At 35.0% G+C, this 21,719-nt stretch overlaps 1 protein-coding gene across 1 annotated transcript; it reads left to right on the top strand.

Annotated features, from left to right (window-relative positions):
• Positions 1-3,493: 3,493 nt before the first annotated feature.
• Positions 3,494-8,558, top strand: LOC306878206 (leukocyte elastase inhibitor-like). The gene is made up of 8 exons (XM_079430403.1): positions 3,494-4,038; positions 4,330-4,507; positions 5,197-5,352; positions 5,477-5,632; positions 5,730-5,847; positions 6,078-6,220; positions 6,304-6,471; positions 6,864-8,558. The coding sequence occupies exons 1-8, from the start codon at positions 3,968-3,970 to the stop codon at positions 7,266-7,268; spliced, it is 1,395 nt and encodes a 464-aa protein (XP_079286529.1). The 5' UTR covers positions 3,494-3,967; the 3' UTR covers positions 7,269-8,558.
• The last annotated feature ends 13,161 nt before the right edge of the window (positions 8,559-21,719 follow it).

Here is a 21,719-nt window from a genome sequence, read left to right as displayed (position 1 = left end):
AGTGGGCAGCCATTTATGCTGCGGCGCCCGGGGAGCAGTTGGGGGTTCGGTGCCTTGCTCAAGGGCACCTCAGTCGTGGTATTGAGGGTGGAGAGAGCGCTGTACATTCACTCCCCCCACCTACAATCCCTGCCGGCCGGAGACTCGAACCCGCAACCTTTGGATCACGAGTCCAACTCTCTAACCATTAGGCCACAACTTCCCTTTATATTCCAAATGTGCACTATATTTCCTAGCTGCAGTTATAGACTGATGTTCAGAACATTAATAACTGCAATATATATGTAAGTGGTTTCACAAACAGGAGATTGATTCTGCTTGTAACTCGATCTGTGTCATTTGAGTTCCAGGCATTGCATAACCAGAAAAGATGCCAGATATTGACCTATTTATAGTTAAGCAATGGCCTGAGGATGCAAATCAACAAAGAATTTATTTGACATCATCCGTTCCTTGAAATGTCATTATTTGTAGTGCATTTAAAAGAGTTAAATGTAAAATAAACGGTATTTAACAAATGGATTCACAATAGATGTTGAAGTTATCAAAAAAACGTGAATATATTTATTAACTTCCCAGTCACAAATAACTGACCTACAAAAATTGGTTTTATATTTCTCATTATGCTATACCAAAGCTTGGATTCAACCTTTTTATCAGCTTGTTTTCTTTATTTTTTATATTTTTTTTGTGCTTACCTCAGGTTTAGAGAGAACATGTCAAAATTATTCACAAATGTTTTTTTCCCCACTCAGAAACTGAGGTGCATGAGCTCAGATCAGTGAGGCCTATAAACAATTAGTTTCAAAAATAAATAAAAACCCCGTTCTAATTGAAAGAAAAAAAGTTGATAAAAAGATTGAGCCAAAGATTTGGTGATTATAGTAGTAGTAGTAGTAGTAGTAGTCTCTACGCCTCTACGGAGACCAATCCTACCAGTTTGTTGAGGTAAGACACAAATTTAAATAATTCAAGGTTTCAAGATGAAACCACTGGCCTTCAGAAGGTGAGACAGCAGAGATTATACTACATTCAGCATATATTGACTATTAAAAATGAAGGTCCCAAAAGGGGGTTTTCGCAGTGAAGCTGTTACGAATCCTGGCCATGCACTTCTGTTTACTCACCACCAGAGGTCACCCGCTCACCACATGGACTTTCACACTACAGCACATTGGACTCCATTTCCCACCATCCATTGTACTCACTAATCACTCACAGCTGTTCACACTGATCACGCCCACACCCGAGTACCATCTCACAATCACACACACACACACTATTTAAGCTTGGGACTTCCTCTGGCTCATCGCCGAGTATTGATTAGCCCAGCTATCTTTCAAAGCATTCCCAGTTTACCTAGTTTTCCTGTGTTTTGATTCCTGCCCGTGTTCCTGGATTATTCTCTCTGTCTTGCCCTGTTTAGATACTGTTTGCCGATCGTCGACCCACGCTTGCTCTAGGATTGCTCTTGTGTTTCGCCCTTGCCATACCTGTTTGCTGTGTACTGACCCTGCCTGAATTTGACCATGTTTTCTAATAAAGCCTTGCGAATGGATCCACACGTCTCACGTCTCGTCAACCCCGTAACAGAAGCCTTAGAAGAACTATTTTTGGTTTCCCAAAGAACCTTTCAGTGAACAGATCTTAAAAGAATAATTTTTTTCTAATGTGAAGAACACCTAAATAACCATTTTTCCTCAGTAAATAACCTTTTGTAGAATGGAAAGTTTCTATGGATGTTAAGGTTCTTCAAACATAGATGCCAATAAAGAACCTTCATTGTATATAGATTGTTTTATTATTTCTTAATGGTAAATACATGTGCCAAGTTCTTAGTATATATGTTGGTTTCATATGGTTTAAAACAAAAAACATTAACATGACTTTCTTATCCAGCTTGAAAAGGCACTGACCTACGAGAAGCTCATGGAGTGGACCAAACCCAGCATGATGCATCAACAAGAAGTTGAAGTATCTCTCCCCAGATTTAAGATGGAGGAAACCTATGACATGAAGAGTCTTCTGATCAGCATGGGAATGGAGGATGTGTTTGATGGGCAGAAGGTGAATCTTTCAGGCATGTCGACCAACAATGATCTGGTGGTTTCGAAGGTGATTCATAAAGCCTTTGTTGAAGTAAACGAGGAAGGAACCGAAGCAGCTGCAGCCACCGGTGTTGTCGTGATGGTAATGTGTCTGAGGATCCCGCAGGTCTTTAACGCAGACCGTCCGTTCCTCTTCTTCATCTGACACAATCCAACCAAGAGCATTCTGTTTTACGGACGCTTCTGTTCTCCGTGAGCGAATCCTGTGCTTTGAGACCCTTGCAGCTAGTTTAGTTGGTGATCTGGTTAGAATGAGTAGAGGAGACTCTGGACAACTACTACTGATTGAAATTTTAATAGTTATAACAGCTTGAGAGAAGACTTTACAATGCACATTATAAATGTTATGACTCTTGATGTGTTTTTAATTGAAGATATTAAATGCATTACAGTTGTCCTGGTCTCACCTATTGTTGATAATTCAGTAGCTGTGGGGTTACACAGGTCACATTTTTTAATGTTCATTCGATCTCATTCTGTAAGTGAATTAAGATGTTTTCTTTGGATTGTCAGAAAAGAATATAGGTCAATATAACTAAATTAATTTGTTTCCTCCTAGCTAAATTTCACATACATGACCAAAAATCTGTCTCCAAACCTCTCTTTTCTTCTTTTAAAGTTGATCTAGATGAAGACATGGAAACTATCCAAAGTTCTGTTAATCCTAAAGCAGTAAAACTGCATCTCTATATTCATCAAACTCTATCATTCAGCTGAACTGTGAAAACTATGGCATGGCACAGTTTCTGATCAGCATGGGAATAGAAGTTGCCTTTGACCTGCAGAAGGTGAATCTTTCAGGCATGTCATCCAACAAAGACTTGGTGCTGTCAAAGGTGATTCATAAAGCCTTTGTCGAAGTAAAACAGGAAGGAATTTCAGTGAGCAAACACTTAAGATTTAGGATTGAATTATTGTTGCAGTGATTAACATGTTTCTGGAACAATTTTTTAACCCAAAGTTATATATATATATGAACATCTTGTGGTTTGCAGACTAATAACTGGAATCTTTTCAATGAAAACAATCTACTTGGCACAAAACCAAGGACACAGCAGTCCTACTGTATGATTGTGAAAGCGTGTTTGCACACTAGTGTCTTCATGCAGTCACACCCAGAATAACTCACAGTTCTGACTTAATAACCTTCATTTTAAAGCAAGTAAGTTACCTCACAGTCATTCACATGAATAACATCAGCCTGACCGATGTTGTGTGATAATGTGCAGAAATGATAACTGTGCATGTCATGGTTTATTTTATTTTTATTATGAATGATTGTTTAACAATTTCAGGAACAATAATATTCCAGTTCAAATGGTGCACTCCAGATAAAAATGCTGTCTGACTTGCTCTCCCCTGAGCATGATGGGAAATGACATGATGACGTCACAGTTTAACACTCATTGAATTACATCCAACACTAAACTTGCTGTCATGCATTTTATAGTTGTTCTTTTTCAGCTTGATTTTAGTCCGATTTCTCGTCATCAGCTGTGCTTTGAACGTGTTTTTTGAAGTGTGATAAATCAGTATTAAAGACCAGATAACTTTGATTGAAGATTCTATTGACGTTACTCAAAAAACATTTGTTCAATAACTTTGAGAGAACCTTGGTGAAATGTTCTGAGAACATTCTCTATTAGCTGAGAAGGACAGTGAGTGTTTGTCTTTGTTTACGCAGATCGCTGATCTTCTGTGAGATGTTGAAACATCCACCCTAACAACACTTTTCCACCCCTCCCTTCAACTCCAGCCCACATTCCCCTCCACATTCAGCTCTAACAAACCTTTAGTTTGACAGGAAGGCTGGATTTAGTTTAGAGGCTGGGTTTTGGGGCGAGGCAACATTTATTAGGATGACACTCAGAAGAGAATTCATTCATCTCCAACACATGAGAAACCACTTCACTTCAGCTGAATACTCCAGGTAAAGCTTTTAATTCACTTCTCTGTTTGTTTGAAGTACTTTTATAAAGGTTATAGTCTAATAGAACTAACAAATTTGTAAATTTGATATCTGTATGTGTAAATGGTCCAACTACAGACTACTGAAGTAGCCCACTGTTCTGATAACAGAAATCTGATGCCAAATGAGACAAAGCATCCATGTTTCTTTGACAAACATGTGATATTGTTCACATAGGAAATGAAAACTTGTGTTTGGAATTATCACTTTATTTGTTATACTGATTATGCATCTCTCTTCTTTCTTGCTCAGCTTGTTGAAAATGGAGCCTTTGTCTGCAGCAAACACACAGTTCTCTCTAAACCTGTTCAAGAAGATCAGTGAAGGAAACAAATCAGGAAATGTGTTCTACTCTCCGATCAGCATCTCCTCTGCTCTGGCCATGGTGTCTCTCGGAGCAAAAGGAAACACAGCGGCGCAGATGTTTAAGGTGATCTCACACAATCTGAATTTCTGCACCTACTTCAACTGAGAGAGAGTGAAGAGAAAGTGAATAGAGACAGAGGGAGAAGACCAGGAAGCGACGCAAGCCTTTTGCACAAATGATTTTTAAAGGAACAGCACACCCAGAAATGAACACTGGTTATTATTTACTCGTCCTCACTACACTGTTGCAGCTTGTGCTTTATATTCCAAATATGCTCTATATTTCCAAGCTGCAGTTATGGTTTAATGTTCAGTGGGCATTATTTGTTAAACGTTGACTTGTAAGCAGAACATACTGTATGTAAACATGATTTCATAAACAAGAACTTAATTCTGCTTGTTTATCAATGTTTGAGTTCTAGGCATTGCATAAACAAAAAATCTGCCAGATATTTCCACTTATTTATAGGTAATCAATGGCCTGAGATCACAAATCAACAAAGAATTTTTCTGACATCATCCGTTCCTTGAAATGTTAATATTTGTAGTGCGTTTTAAACTTTCTAAAGAGTATTTAAGAAACGGATTCACAATAGATATTGAAGTTTATTAACTCTCATAGCCATTTTGTCCAAAAGGGGATTTCTTTTTCACAAAAAAAAGACTTAATCCAATGTGAGATTTACAAACAATTTTTAAAGGACCAGCCATTTTTGACTGGGAATTTAATTCTACCATAATAATACTGTGTAGGTCCTGAGTTTTACCAATCCTCCCAAACCTGACGCAGCGACTCCAGCATCTCATCAACAAGCCCGGAAGCCCCAGATTACCTGCGGCGTCAAGGATCAACATGGACCATCAATGATGCAACAAACCCAGAAGTTTGAGTTACCTCCACAACTCAAGGTTTAGTATGAGTATTTACATGAAACACTAACCTCATGACTTGCAATAACAACTGTATTTGCAGTAGTCATGCATGTAGCCTTTGGGTTCGTCTGATTAAATTAGATATTGTTGATGCAAACAGAAGTCTCCTGCTCAGCCAGCACCTGGACAAAAAACTGAGGACCAAATTCATTCCAGCTTCAATAAACTCATGAGTGAACTGAAGAAACCAGGATCCCCGTATGTGCTGAGTCTCGCCAACCGCCTCTACGGAGAGCAATCCTACCAGTTTGTTGAGGTAAGAATCAAAGCAAATAATTCAAGGTTTGCTTATGGTATTAAAGAATAAGGTTCTGGAAATGATCGCTAATTCAATTGATTTGTTGTGTTAACAGAAATTCCTTAATGATGCAAAAAGATACTATGAAGCCGGACTGGAGGAGGTGGACTTCAAGAAGAAATCAGAGGCTGCTCGTGTCGACATCAACAAATGGGTGGAGAAAAACACTCAAGGTGAAGACCAGCAACTTATTATAAATCAAAGTGACTCTACGCTGTTAAAAACTAAGATTTTTGCATACATTTATTTGTAGAGCATTAGGTATCGCAATTTTTTTGTACGTAGATTTTGAGTTTATCTATGACTTTTTGTCAAATTCAGAAACATGAAGCCCTTCTGGGTTGTTTGGAACAGTGGTTTTTTTTAGAATCTTTGAGATACTATTATAGTATTTTCTTTTCAGGAAAGATCAAGGACTTGCTTCCACAGGGATCCATCGATGCGATGACGAGACTGGTCTTGGTGAACGCCATCTACTTCAAGGGGAACTGGGAGAAGAAATTCCCAAAGGAAGCCACCAGAGATGAACAGTTTAAACTGAACAAGGTGAGATTTCATGATCTTGTTGAATTAAAATATTTGAAATGAAATCGGAGGAGTTTTGACATCTTTCCATTGATGCTTGGCAGAATCAAACTAAACCAGTGAAGATGATGAGTAAAAAGGCAGAGTTTCCTCTGACCTTCATCCCGGAGATGAACAGTCAGGTTCTGGAGCTGCCGTATGTCGGGAAGAATCTCAGTATGTTGATCATCCTTCCTAATGAGATTCAAGATGAAACCACTGGCCTTCAGAAGGTGAGACAGCAGAGATTATACTTCACTCAGCATATACTGACTTTATTAAATATGAAGGTCCCAAAAGGGGGTTTTCGCAGTGAAGCCTTAGAAGAACTATTTTTGGTTTCCCAAATAACCTTTCAGTGAACAGATCTTAAAAGAACCATTTTTTCTTAATGTAAAGAACACCTAAAGAACAATTTTCCACAGTAAAGAACCTTTTGTAGAATGGAAAGGTTTCAAAGATGTTAAAGGTTCTTCATGAAAACATAGATGCCAATAAAGAACCTGTATTGTATATGGATTATTGTTTCATTATTTCTTCATGGCAAATACATGTGCCAAGTTCTTAGTATATATGTTTCATATGTTTTTTTTTTTAAAACAATAAAAATGACTTTCTTATCCAGCTTGAGAAGGCACTGACCTACGAGAAGCTCATGGAGTGGACGAAACCTGAAGTCATGCATCAACAAGAAGTTCAAGTATCTCTGCCCAAATTCAAGATGGAGGAAACCTATGACATGAAGAGTCTTCTGATCAGCATGGGAATGGAGGATGTGTTTGATGGGCAGAAGGTGAATCTTTCAGGCATGTCGCCCAACAATGATCTGGTGGTGACGAAGGTGATTCATAAAGCCTTTGTTGAAGTAAACGAGGAAGGAACCGAAGCTGCTGGAGCCACCGGTGTTGTCATGATGACAAGATGTATGAGGATCCCGCAGGTCTTTAACGCAGACCGTCCGTTCCTCTTCTTCATCCGACACAATCCAACCAAAAGCATTCTGTTTTACGGACGCTTCTGTTCTCCGTGAGCAAGTCCTGTGCTTTGAGACCCTTCCAGCTAGTTTAGTTGGTGATCTGGTGAGAATGAGTAGAGGAGACTCTGGACAACTACTACTAATTGTCATCTTTTGGTATAATAAACATTTATATGTGCCAACTGTATCAGAACCTACTGCAATTTACACGAGAAAGACTTACATTAATAGTAATAAACTGTCAATTTTGTTTAGTTAACTTAGTTTAAGCTGAAGCCCTAAAATAACTAAAACTAATAAATAAAAATAAAATCTATCCAGACATTTAAAAAAAAACTAAATTACTAAAACGTTAACTAAGATTATATAAAAATGTAATTCAAATTAAACTCAAATTATACTAAATTAGCTCTACTTCAGTCTTAAACTAGATGCTTTAATGAAATAATGTTCATTAGACATTATAAAGATTTCAACTTTCAATGAAGCATTATAATTTCCTTTACAACTATTGCTGTAATCACCCCAAACCTAAACATTTAGCTTAGAAATAATAAAACAAACGATTCAGGGTATGGATGTTTTTCTCAGCTTGAGAGAAGACTTACATGCACATCATAAATATTATGACTCGATGTATTTTTAATTGAAGATATTAAATGCATTACAGTTGTCCTGGTCTCACCTACTGATGATAATTCAGATGTTGTGGTTTTGCACGGGTCTCTGTATGTCACATATACTGTATGTAATCAAATGCATCAGTTTATATAAATATCAAGCACTTGTGTGGTTTCCTGCACTAAATGAGGCTCTATTAAAGTCAGATTATCACTGTAATAGTATATCCAAAATCAGTTTGTTTATTTTTTATTTGTATAGAAACCGGCGTTACAACTTAGCTCTGGTCATTTAGGCATGGTGTAAGAAACTCAAATAAAACTGGTTTCTATTTTATAAATAAATTACCACTGTAGTTAGACCAAATATATATATATAAATGTCACATTAGTGCATGTTGGGATGTGTTTCAAATGTTGTTCAATTGTTTCAATGTATGTTTCTATTAAACCTTTTATTGGCTAAAGTTAATGTTATCTTTTACATTTGTACCATTTCAAGAATTGCTTGTTTTTCGTAACATTACTAAATAAATGTTGCTGAAAACCCTAATAGGCAGCTTAATTTAGGAATTTTAGGAAAAAAAGGGTTGGGCCAGTTGTCACATTTACAATCAAACTTAATACAATCGATTAATTAATTACTATAATTTATGTGTTGCTTTGATTTTAATTGTTGTCATGTTTTGCTGAAACAATAAACTCAAAGATCAACTTGAAACTTAGAGATGTATGTGATTTAAGACATTTGTCTCTCAGTCTGGATTGACAACCTTATAACAAAATCCTACTTAGTTCATATAGTGTGATAATATGGGGAATACAGTAGGGGCATGTTGTCACAGAAGGTCAGTGTTTATTTATTGAAATGTATCTGTTTTTAATTTAGTTATAGTGTTATAATTTGAATTAGCTTTAGTAACTTTAACTGTTATGTGCATTTGTCATGTCTATTTTTATTACACTTTTTGTAATTTTAGTACTTCAACTGATTTTCATATTTATTTCAGTGAGTTGCATTGGCAACATTTCTCATTTTAGTTTGTTTTTCATCTAATATTTATATTTTATTTCAGCTTTATTTACCATATAAATTTAATTTTTAGATTTAGTTAACAATAACAACACCTGCAGAACTTTATATTAAAACATGTGACAACTCTAAATAGTCTCTAAACGGAAATGATTGTTTATTTATTAAAACATGTGACATAAGATAAGAAAATACGAATGACCACAAAATGGTCAAATATTTTTACCTTTATTTTGAACATTTCAATTAAACATTGCATTAAAATAAAATAAATGCTTGTTTTATTGTTCTTTTAAAATAATTTATTTGGACATTTCATCATGGCATTTAGACATAAAACGAGGCTTCAGCGTTTTTTTTTTTTGTTTGTTTGTTTTTAGTTCCATTTCATAAGTACAGGACAACACGTACAAGGCAGATAAAATGCATCGCAGATGTTGTTTGGGATGCTCGTATGCTGTTGCGTTCAATGACGCGTCTTCAGCACCAGATGGCGTCAGAGCGCTTCGTGAACGCGCACGTCCGCTGAGGTCCGCGCTTCTCGCAACGTGACATGTAGAACATAATGTACAGAACACAGTGTTCTTGTGAAGGACCTACGTCCCACATAATGAGCCTTTGTCTGCTTGTATGTGCGTTTTAGTATTTCTGTTGAGAAAGTGCCATTCTGATTCTGCTGGGCTTTTATATCCAGCAGTGATGGGTGACAGACAGTAGGTCAGAGATCATTGATGAAGGGTTATTAATTATTAAAGCACGGCTAATGAATTCTTGTTAATGTATAGGCTACACACCCTATATGCAGTTGTACAACAAGAACTCCTGTCTTGTGTAATGTGTAAACACTACAGAGCCAGAGACGCAGATACCATTTCATTACTATTTCCCATGCATTTTGCATTTGTCTATAGATTTTTAGTACTTAGCCATAATTAAAAATAAGAAATTATGCTTTCATAACTAGCTGAGCTAAAAAAAAAAAAATAAAGGCTTTTGTTTTTTAATTCAGTTAACATATATTTTAAGTAACAATTTTTTTTTTTTTTAAATAGTGTTATTGAAATGCTATTATGGTGTTTATTAATATTTTCTTGTAATCCCCCTTACAATATTTAGTTTATTGTCTGAATTTATTGTAAAAAAGACAGGGGCATGTTGTCACATTTGTCAGTACTGAACATTAACATTTATCTTTTCAGCAAAATTTAAACAGTAAATCAATAAGGTAACCTGCAGAAATATCAAACAATTATTCTGTCTAACAGAAATTGAAATTGGAGAAATAAATTGCATGAAATTGCATTTCAGTATCATGTCTTCATCTTAAAAAAAAAAAAAAAAAAAAGTCGTTTAAAGTCGTGACGTATTGTCAAGTATGGTGACCCATACTCGAAATTGGTGCTCTGCGTTTAACCCATCCAAGTGCACACACACACAGCAGTGAGTAGTGAACAAATCCACACACACACACACACACACACACACCGTGGGCAGCCAGTGCTGTGGCGCCCAGGGAGCAGTTGGGGGTTTGGTGTCTTGCTCAAGGGCACCTCAGTCGTGGTATTGAGGGTGGAGAGAGCGCTGGACATTCACTCCCCCCACCTACAATCCCTGCCGGCCCGAGACTCAAACCCACAACCTTTCGATTACGAGTCCAATTCTCTAACCATTAGGCCATTATTAATAATTTACATTATTGATCATTCTAAATAATCGCCTATTATTGCCTGACTTTCTCTCTATTAAACTCTAAATGGATGTCAAGTCAAACCAGTGTATTTTATAGTATTATTTATTTTTAAAATAATTTCATTAACTGCTTTTTTAACTCATGCTTGTGCGTACATACAGTACATGTATGCACATAGATAAGATGTTTATATATATATATATATATAACCTACCCCAAATGGATTTAAGAGTGTTTTGAATTGGACCAACATACAAAATCACTGCAGCAAAACAAGCATTTGTGAAACTGCACATTTGGCCTTAAAGCTACTGAAATGCATGTGAACACTTGCCCCGGTTGCACCCAATCATATACGGGCCATTCTACAGAACTGGTCCAAAGTCAGAGTTGGAAACATCTTGAAAAAATGTATGTATGCAAATTGTATAATATCCAAGGAACACATTTCTAATAAATGTGCAGTTAATTCTCATATTGTATTTTCAGAAAGTTTTGGAATATTTGTCCTCTCCACCAAATTTGTCACTACCGAAACACCGTAATATAATTTAATTAGAAGGGTCATATTGACCTATTAAGATTTTGCTTGCATCTAGATTGTGTGTGTATATATATATACACAATCACATTACAGACCATATCGCATTATAGAATTTTAACTCACATACTAAAACAGACAAAAAAAAAAAACACATTTTGTTTATTTCCCCCAAACATGAGGATTATGTGTTTTCTTTTGTCACTACCGAAACAATGATGGCACGAAACTCCACCAAATGTTTCGGTAGGGACTGTTTCGGTAGCTCAAAAATGCTAATCAGCACATGGTTAGCATGCTAGCACAGTTCTGAACAGTGGTATCCATATAAAAACTAAATGTTATGGAATAACTCCCAAAAAAGTGCGCTTAATTGCAGAAAAGAAGGTGTTGGGTAGTGACGTCCTTAAAGTCACACACAGATTTTTCAGACTTTTGAACACATTAACCTCAAAATAATGAGACCTATCTACTCACACCTTGTAGCTATGAGAGAGGGGGACACAGGAATATTTCCTGATCATAATTTTATGGGTTTAGTTAAAATTATTCTTGGCCAATAGACTAAAACATTCACTGTTTCGGTAGTGACATGAAAAATGCGGGACACTTTTTTTTTTTTTTACATAAAGTTTAATAATTTACAAAGAATATATATATAAAAAAATACAAAAATTATTTCAATATAATTTACATAAGTTGAAATTTAGGGGTTAGGGACAGCCACCTCCCAATTGAAAGTAAGCTACCCAATAAATTATGATTTTATATATATTAAACTTACTAATATTTTAAATATTATTGTGGGTTTCAATAGATAAAAACATCTAAGATTTGACTACTTAAATGCTTTTTAAATGTGTTTTTTGGTTGTGGGACAGCATTTTGCACCAATTCTGTAGAATGGCCCATATACTAGCGAACTCCTAAATGTTGACTACTGATATAAATATTATAACGTCTCCTCTTGCAATATCCATTTTGCAACTTAATGATCTCTAGAACAAGAGCTCTTCCTCAAGGTTAAACATGCCCATCAACACATGTCTATGTTTTAAGCATCTTGATCGGCAACACAGATGCTCACCCAGAATGCATTTAGCAGAAAGCGCAGTGTTAAGATGCAACAGATGTTGTTTATGACTTTTTTATGGTCTCAGTATCATTTCTCATGGCCTATACTGTATTTGCTGAGTGTTATGTCATATATCATGGCTCTACTGGCATATTTAACAAACCCATCCTCTCTATCCATCCCTAATGTCTATCTGACACCGCATGCATCCCGCTGTGATAAGGCCGAGTGCCCAGAACTGAGTTGGTGTATACTGTTCGTGAGCTTGATATATATGTGTATATATGTATATACGTATACACATGTCATGTGCATCGGTGTGTCGGCGGTACAGCATGTTCCCACTCAAAATAGCACTTTGCAAAAACAATATGACCCTAAGAGAATTCAAACACTCTGACCCTCCCTGAGATGAAATGAATCCGATTGAACGGCCATACATGCATCTCTATAAATGCAGCGGCATTCATATCTGAACAATATTCAGCAATGCAACTCATCATTAAAATCATACATGGTTAATTTTCACAATAAATGGCATTGCAAAAGCAACATACTTCCAGTGAATTTAATATCACTTAATTTGACTTGATTTCAGCATTTTCAAAATTCAAAATTTCAGAATGTGTAAAGACAGATAAAAATACCTTTATAAGTCTACCCCCCCCCCCCAAATAGACAGATAAGTCTAACACCCCCCCCCCCCCCCGCAAAAAAAAGTTAAAGTCACTTTGCAGTCACTAATTTTGTCCCTTAAAACTCATCTTTGACCCTCAAAATTACACATTTAAATGTATTTCCCTTTAAAATAATTTAATAATCAGCATTTGAGTGAACAAAAAAAATTACATTTTATGAACAAATTAACCTTTTTTCACTTTCGCTCAATCAATGAGGCCTACCACAATCTGTTCCAAAAAGAAATACAAAACCTGTGCTAATTGAAATAAAAAAAGTTAAGAAAACTATTGAATCCCAGATTTGGTGATGATATGGCATAATGAGGGATTTGCAAACAATTTTTTTTAAAAGACCATAACAGCAAAATCGGTAAAGGATGTCAAGCCCAGCACAAGTAAATGTGAGTGAATAACACGGCTGATGAACTGCACGGTTGATTGTCAAGATAAAAAGTATTGCAAAATGCTTCCATTGATCAATCCATCATAACTAATTAAAAAATGCCTTCAGTAATTCTGATATTTTTCACAAAAGCAGTTAATAGACAAACTACAGCTGAACTCAAACTTAAACACAAGCGCATACAGCAAGTAATTCAATGCAACAAATGAAATAATTATGCAATCATGCATGCAAAAACAAACAAATAACAAAAACGTAGGTGTGTCAATTAAAAAAAAAAAGCACCAGCAAGCACATGGGTTCTATTCCCAGCAAATGTACAATATGAGCATACACTTTGAATGCAATAAGTCGCATGAATGTAAATGTAAAGAAACTCTCTAGGTAAAGGTAACTCTCTCCCTGCATGAACTTTAACCTGAAGAAGAACTTCTTTGTCATAAAAGTCCCTTTGGTATTTTTATGTTGTTCAAACACAACTGACATTATGAGTGACAACTGCAATATGTATTTTTTCAGTTGCATTACAGAGACACTCAAATTTTAAAAATTAAGAAGTATTAATTAAATAATATATCAATTTAAACTTATAAATAAAAGAATGTGTAGAAAGACCCACAAGACATTAGCATGAGCTTCAAAATGACTACTATTTTTACACTGGAACATTTCCTGAAAATGCCTTCACCCTCAGGTCATCCACATGTTGGATGCTGTGTACATTTTCAGAAAATGTTCATTTTTAGGTGAACGGTTCCCTTAAGGAATCAGGTATAATTAAAATCACACGTTTAACCAGAACGGCAACTTTTTGCCAATTGGATTTATTCAAAGCCCATCACAACTGAGTTGAAAATGTTTGCATGCCTAAATATGAGTAAAGATTAGGCTGTTTTAACCAATATATGTTGACAGTTTTTGAAATGTGATGTTTTTTCAATTATAATTATATGAAGAACATATATGTCCTACTTTGTGTTCCACCCATCATGAAATCACTGTACCAGATTGATTTCACACCGGGATGTCTGTTCATTAACATTGTTACTCAGCAGCTGGAAAGAAAAGTCTTCTGCAGTTTGTTGTCAAACACAGATGAGACATGAAGATCTGTGTGTTATTAAGCCTCATAAGCGTGTGTGTGTGTGTGTGTGTGTGTGTGTGTGTGTGTGTGTATATAGACATGAGCATGACACACACCAGCATACATGTACTGCAAATGTGATCTTTAACCTCAGGCTCTCTCACCTCCATCCAAAAGTGTCCAGCTGGCAGCTGCTCTGTAATGCTGCGGTTGCCAGAACTTTCTGACATAAAAATATGGTAGCAACATTTTAAAAATTTACAGAATGACTTTATATTTACAGTAAAAACTGTGTATTTCATTAACTGTAATGCTAACACACCAATTCACTAAAATGAGTTTCTTACCTTAAGAATATACTGACAATAACTATGAAAACAAAGTCACATGATCAAGTTCATCACAAGTAGTTTTTAACAGTATTTTACATGAAATGTCACATTAGATCTATTACAGTTATTCACCGTATTAAGTCAACTTATCATAGCATTCTTACAGTTTTTACTGTTAAAAATACATCATTTTTAATAGAGTGGTCAACTGGCAAATATGTCTGTGTTCTGGCAGCAGGGAAAAATCTATTCTTGATAAGCATTTAATTTTTAGGATAGGAAAAAAACAGGTGTGTCGATTTTTAAAACGGGAGGAGAAAACACTCTTTTGTTGTTGATGTCAAAGGCTGTGTGTGCAGTGACTGATGAATCATATTTCTGCTGCTGTTTATGCATTCAGAAAAAAATCTATTGTGCCTGTCATCTTTTCATGGAAGCCCATTAGATAGATAGATAGATAGATAGATAGATAGATAGATAGATAGATAGATAGATAGATAGATAGATAGATAGATAGATAGATAGATAGATAGATAGATAGATAGATAGATAGATAGATAGATAGATAGATAGATTCATAATTACCATGACTATTTTTTTATCCTGTGGTGGAAACAAGCTTCCATATCTTTTGAATGGCTGTCGGTGGAGAAACATGCTTTTTGTCCCCAGAACAGTGCAATGACCGCATTGGCCAGCAGGGACAAACTACCTACACTAATCAGTAATCAGCCCAAACCTGAAGCAGAACATTAGGGATGTGGTTTGGGGTTCAAATATCCTCAGTCAGGCATGGTTTTTAGGTGGTGTTTATATAGTGCTGTGCATGCATTCAGAAACATCTGGACAGAACAGAATGCATATTTTTAACTTAAAAATACAGCACTCATGGCTCTGAAAAACAAAAGAGCGTAGCTATAGTCCAGGACAGAGTGACTTTCTGAATCTGCGTAACCAAACCTGCTGTTTACTAGACAGAGATTCCATAAATCAGAGCTCCTCTGTTACATAAGTGCCAGTTGACCTCTTACCTTTATGCAATGTATGGTTATCTGAAGCTCGGTGGTCGTCCTGATTGAGGCATGTACCAACATACCCTAAATAACCCCCCTCCCCATCAACCTATACAAGAACTTTGAGCCGTCTTTGTCCTGCTTGAAGAACACCGTGATCCCAGTTCCTCCTTAAGGAATTTTACAGAACTTTAAGAAAATCGTACTTTTCTTTAAGCAAGATCAATGTATTTTTAGAGCAATGACAATGAAGAAAAATGCTAGTGATAAAATGTACTTTGAATGTGTGCAACTTATAATATACACTAATATGTATATTATATCCTGAATGCACTGCCATATATTTTAGTTCTACTTATTTTGGTTCTTATTTAGTCTCTTCTGCTCACCAAGCCTGCATTTATTTGAATAAAAATACAGTAAAACAGTCAAATTCTGAAATATTTTTACCATGTGAAATAACTGCTTTCTATTTTAATATATTCTAAAATGTAATTGATTGCTGCGATCAAAGCTGAATTTCCAACAATTCCAGTCTTCAGTATCACATGATCCTTCAGAAATCCTTCTAACGTGCAAATTTGCAGCTCAAGAAACATTTCTGATTATTATAATGTTGAAAACAGTTGTGCTGTCCAATATTTTAATGGAAACCGTGATGCATTGTATTTTTCAGGATTCTTTGATGAATAAAAAATGTATTTGAAACAGAATCTTTTGTAACATCAGAAATTTATTTACTCTCACTTTTAATTTAATGCATCCTTGCTGAAGAAAAAAATCTTAAGTGCATTTTACATTTACATTGTTGGCATATGTGTTTATCCACAATACATTCAAGGTATGCGTTTGATGTGTATATTTTATTACCTGGCCATCACACCCATGACCTTACAGTTGTTAGCACCAGTTAAAGCACATGAGCTCGACTCATTTTGACACTGAGTACTGCTGTTAAACCTTCCCGAATAGTCATTTCTGAACTTCCAGGATTGCGTTTCTCCGTTTGAGATGTGTTTGCATTCCCTCCACCCGTCTGTGCCGCTCATGGTAACTGGTTTAAACTGGCTGCGGCGCAGTAACTCGGCAGGTTTTCCTGCATGTTTGAGCTCACTTCTTACTCGAAGGCCTCCAGTGAGATGAGCTGGCAGCTCCGTGTGTCCTGAGGAACACAAACACATATTCATTTTTACATATCTGGCATAACTATAGCTGTATCCTGTTGCAACGGGACCCTGGGGCACATGTGCACAGAATACGTTACCAAAATATCATGTGGCACCGAACTGCAACTAAAACGGGCCCCTTTAGTTTCATAGAGTTGTGTTGGAAGAATGTGACACCAAACACACATTACATATCAGATCCTGATGACAACATGCTAAAATGTTCCCTTTCCTACACAGAAACAATGGCGGAGAGAAAATAAATATCAAAGAAAGCATTTACTGAGGTCTGTATCTGCCAATAAAACAAACAAAACTGAAACTTTTTAAATGTAATTAGCCAAATTCACCCTCTTAAGTGTCATGCTACACAAATTAAATATTAATATAAATTTTTTTCGGCAGGTATGAATGTAACGACTTCTCAAAGTTAACACACTAAACTTTTTTTCTAATAAAAGTTTTGTTTATTATAAATAATAAATTTTATAATAAATTTTTAATTCATTTATTTATTTATTGGTGGTAGCAGGGATGAATTTAACTAATAATCATTTTAATTTTAGAATAATATTGAAGTGATATTAATATTAATAGTAATTTTCATTGTAGTATTTTTGTGACAGCAATAGGATGAATTTAGCAAATTAAACAAATTTTAAAATAACATTGATATTGATGCTGAAATTCATATTAATATTGATATTAATTTTACTTATTTATTTATTTATTGTTATTATTTATTTAACTTTTCAAAGTAAGCATGCTAAAACTTTTTTAATAAATATTTAATGATATTTTATTATAATATTGATATTATATGAATACTGATACTGATATTAATTTTAGTATTATTTGTGTCAGCTGGTATGAATTGAGAAACTTTGCATAATAAACACTAAAACTTTTACATTTTATATTTATTATAATATTGATATTTAAAATGTATTATAATATTGATATTAATAAAGATATTGATATTAATTTGACCAAAAAAAAACTATAAAATACTAAAACATACTAAAAATGTTAATACAATTTTTTATATTTTTTCTTTATACCGATATTGATCATTTTAATTTGAGTATTATTATTAGTATTATTCGTATTTTTAGTGTTGGTGCTTTTTGTCTTGGATTTCTATAAAAAAAATGTATGAATGTAAACCGTATGAATGCATTGTAAGTAGTTTTGCATGAAAATCATCTGCTAAATGCATAAATCTATATGAGAGAGAAGAAGTTTGTTTACATCAGAATGTAGGGCAGATTCATGTACATGTAACTCAGTCATGTGACGTGACTCAGCCAATCACACGGCCCTTGCCACATTCAGCTGTCGTCACTATGATGAATCTCACACAAAATCCTCTTCCCATCCTATTCAGAGCAGCATTTGTGACGGACACATCTGCTGACCGACAGGGGAAAATGGCAGCTGACTGCAGAGAGGTCATTTTTGGAAATCTGTGTGAGATTTGGCCGTCCTCCCGTGTCAAACACACTCTGGCTGTCTCTCCACATGCCAGGCCTGTATGTTTCCACCTGAACAACTCGAATGTCTCCCAGCACCTGTTCCCTGAAATGATCCGGTGCTCACGTCAGTCAGTGTTTTGATGGGTTGATCTGGGTGTTGTCTTCGCATGTCTTTCAATAGCGCAATAGTTTGATCGTTGCAATAATTATGAGGCTGTCAGCAACTGCCTTTGAGCAAAACACTCTCTATACAACAACTGCATGCAAGGTTCAATGCAGGGATCTGGACGCTCTTCTTGCGCTTTCACTTGAGCACAATTGTTTCCACTGAGCTGGAATTATTTTATTATGTGAGAACAAAGAAAGTATGAGATAAAAGACAAAGAAAATCTTTCAACAGAAATCACAGTCAATTATTCAGTTTAGCATCATACAAATATCTGGCTGCGTAATGCCACATTCAGAATCAAATCTGCTAAACAATGTAATAAAATGTTGTGTACTATTTCTAGATCATGATAGTAATGAAAAATATGTTGACACTTAATTACCTTTTTATCTTAATTTCCTCATATAACACTCAGGACCATATGGAAGCCCATTTCCACCAAATAAGAAACAAATTATGCTTTGGTAAATCATAATTATGAGATTTGAAAAAAAAAAAGTTATATAAAATTTCAGAAAAAAGCTGTGAGAATTAAATAATTATGAGAATAAAAGGTTACAAATATGAGAAAAGGGTCAAACTTAACATATAAAGTCATAATTATGAGAAGTCGAATTTAATATTCATGTTAAATATATATATTTCATGTCAAAATATTTAACATAATTCTGACCTTTTATATCAAAAACTTTTTATATCATTATTATTCAATAAAAAGTCAAAATAAGTCACAATTATGAGATAAAACGTATAAACAACTACATGCTGTGTAATAATTATGAGATGAAAAGTTGAAATTATGACATTGAGCCATAATTATGAGATAATGATGCTGTACCAAGTGTTTATGAATTTGCACTTGAAGCTTTCAGTGTTTTGCTCAAACATGCTTTGTGTGGTTAAACACACGCTGATCTCATGTTGCTCCAGGGCAAAGATGCTCTCATTTAAAAATTAATCAAGCTCTTGAAAAAAAGTGCACTTAAATGTCACTTAAAAGACATACTTTACTTCATATATACTATAGTGTGGACCTAATGTAATATTTTTGAGGGGGGAAAAACAATGCAATTTTATTTTATTGAAGATTTCTCAAATCAAATGTTTAATGGTTGAAAACCAATTACATATTTTCATCTCCTTCTCATTGCATTAGGTTAAAATCCAATCAGCATGTTTGCAGAGTACAACAGAGTGTGCTAACAGATGGCAGAGTGTAATTTACAGTTATATCTTCAGATTAAATTAAGATGAAGAAAATGAACGCATAATGATAAGATTATGTTATGGTTTTCATTCTTATTTTCCTTACTCATCATTTCAATTTCTCTAATGCTATACATAATCTTTACAAAGCTGCATTCCCCAAAATGGCCACGTCTGGCTGCACATCAGAGAGGAAAGACTTGCCTTTCAAGGGTATTTGACTGAAATACACAATGTTGATAGCAACTACTGCAAACACACAGAGCGAGACAGTTTTACTGCACCAAACACACCAACACTGATTAATACACATGTGATTCACTGTTTTAATTAAGCATGAACTTGTTTACTTCTCACAATATAAAATGCAGACTTATAAAATGAATGAGAAAAGTTCAGTGATTTTTGATTCCAGATCTGATAACATCTAATCTCATCTGTGGAGAAACATCTGAAAACCAAGACTACAATTTCATTTTTAATTTCCTCATATAACACTAAAAGTCTATTTTTTACCAAACAAGGGAAAAAAAGTTGTTATTAATAAAAAGTCAAAGTCAATAAGTTGACTAATGACATAAATCAAGATAATGAGAATTAAAAGGTAACAATTATAAGAAAAGGGGCCAACTTAACGTACAAAGTCATAATTATGAGATAAATTGAATTTATGACATAAAGGCCTGGTTTCACAGACAGGTCTTAGACTAAGCCAGGATTAGGCCATAGTTCAATTAAGACATTTAAGTATTATTATAAACATGCTTAGAAAAAAAAAGAAAAAACATTACTGGTGTGCATCTTGAGACAAAACAAAGGCACTAATATATTTTAAGACCAGTCAGTGCAAGTTTATTTCAGTTGAAACAGCTCAGACTTACATTTTAGTCTAAGATTAGGCATAAACCATGTGAAACTGGGGGAAAAACTCAATTATGACAAAAGCTAAAATTATGAGATAAAAAGTAAATTATGCATTGAATGTTTACATTTTCAACCTGATTCTGAATTTTTATTTCATACTTATGACTTAGTGTGTTATAATTATGATTTGGTATTTTGTAATTTTGACTTTTCTATCATAATTTTGATTTTTGACAAAAAGGCAGAATTATGAGATAAAAACTCAAAATTATGACAAGAAACAATTATGAGATAAAGGCAACATACTAAGTCATAATAATATCTCTTATTAAGATAAGAAATTGAGATATTAAGTCATAGTTATGAGATATAAAGTCAGTTGTAAACTTAATATGTCATGATTGTGAATTGTTGTTTTTTTAAATCTCATAATTCAGATTTTGCTATAGCATGATTTTTTATTTATGTTGTGGATATGCCCCTAGTCTTATGCTTCTATTAATGTGCACTGTGAATGAAGCTTTCAGTCTTCTGCTTTTTTGTCAAATATGTCAAATCAAGGCCATAGGAAGTGACCTCAAGTGAAGTTTTATAGGCAGAAATCTACAGCATTGCCGCAGTGATAAAGCGCCTACAAACCCTGATGAATAAGAGAGAAGAAGAAACTCATGTATAGCAGATTAGAGAGGAACATGATGGCCTACTTGCACTGAGTGGCTGACAGGGCAGATCCTGAGAGCGCAGGGATGCTGCGGACACACAGCGAGCTTTGTGATGGTCCAGACAGAGCATCAGACTGCAGTAACAACACTGCCACCCACGGGCATCAGCGACTGGCACGCGGCAGACCGGCACGTGAATCAAGCCCATAGATGACTCAGCTTCATGTGAAACCCCTCTGAATGTGTGTGTGTGCTTGTGAAATAAAATCAGAGGTAAAAGCTCATTTCTGTCTAGATATACACGGTTTATGTCCATTTTTAAAGGATCACTGGTCCTCAGTGGTCCTATGAGTTTCTGGAGGTTTGGTGTTGGAATTTAGTCTCATTCATGCCTGATATAGGTTTCCAACTGCTGAAGAGTTTGTGGTCGTCTTTGACTTATTTTTCTTTTAATGATGCATCAAATGTTCTCTGTAGGTGAAGGATCTGGAC

This window comes from Barbus barbus (assembly GCF_936440315.1).
Source record: "Barbus barbus genome assembly, chromosome: 12".
NCBI lineage: Eukaryota > Metazoa > Chordata > Actinopteri > Cypriniformes > Cyprinidae > Barbus > Barbus barbus.
This window is presented reverse-complemented; position numbering and strand designations above follow the sequence as displayed.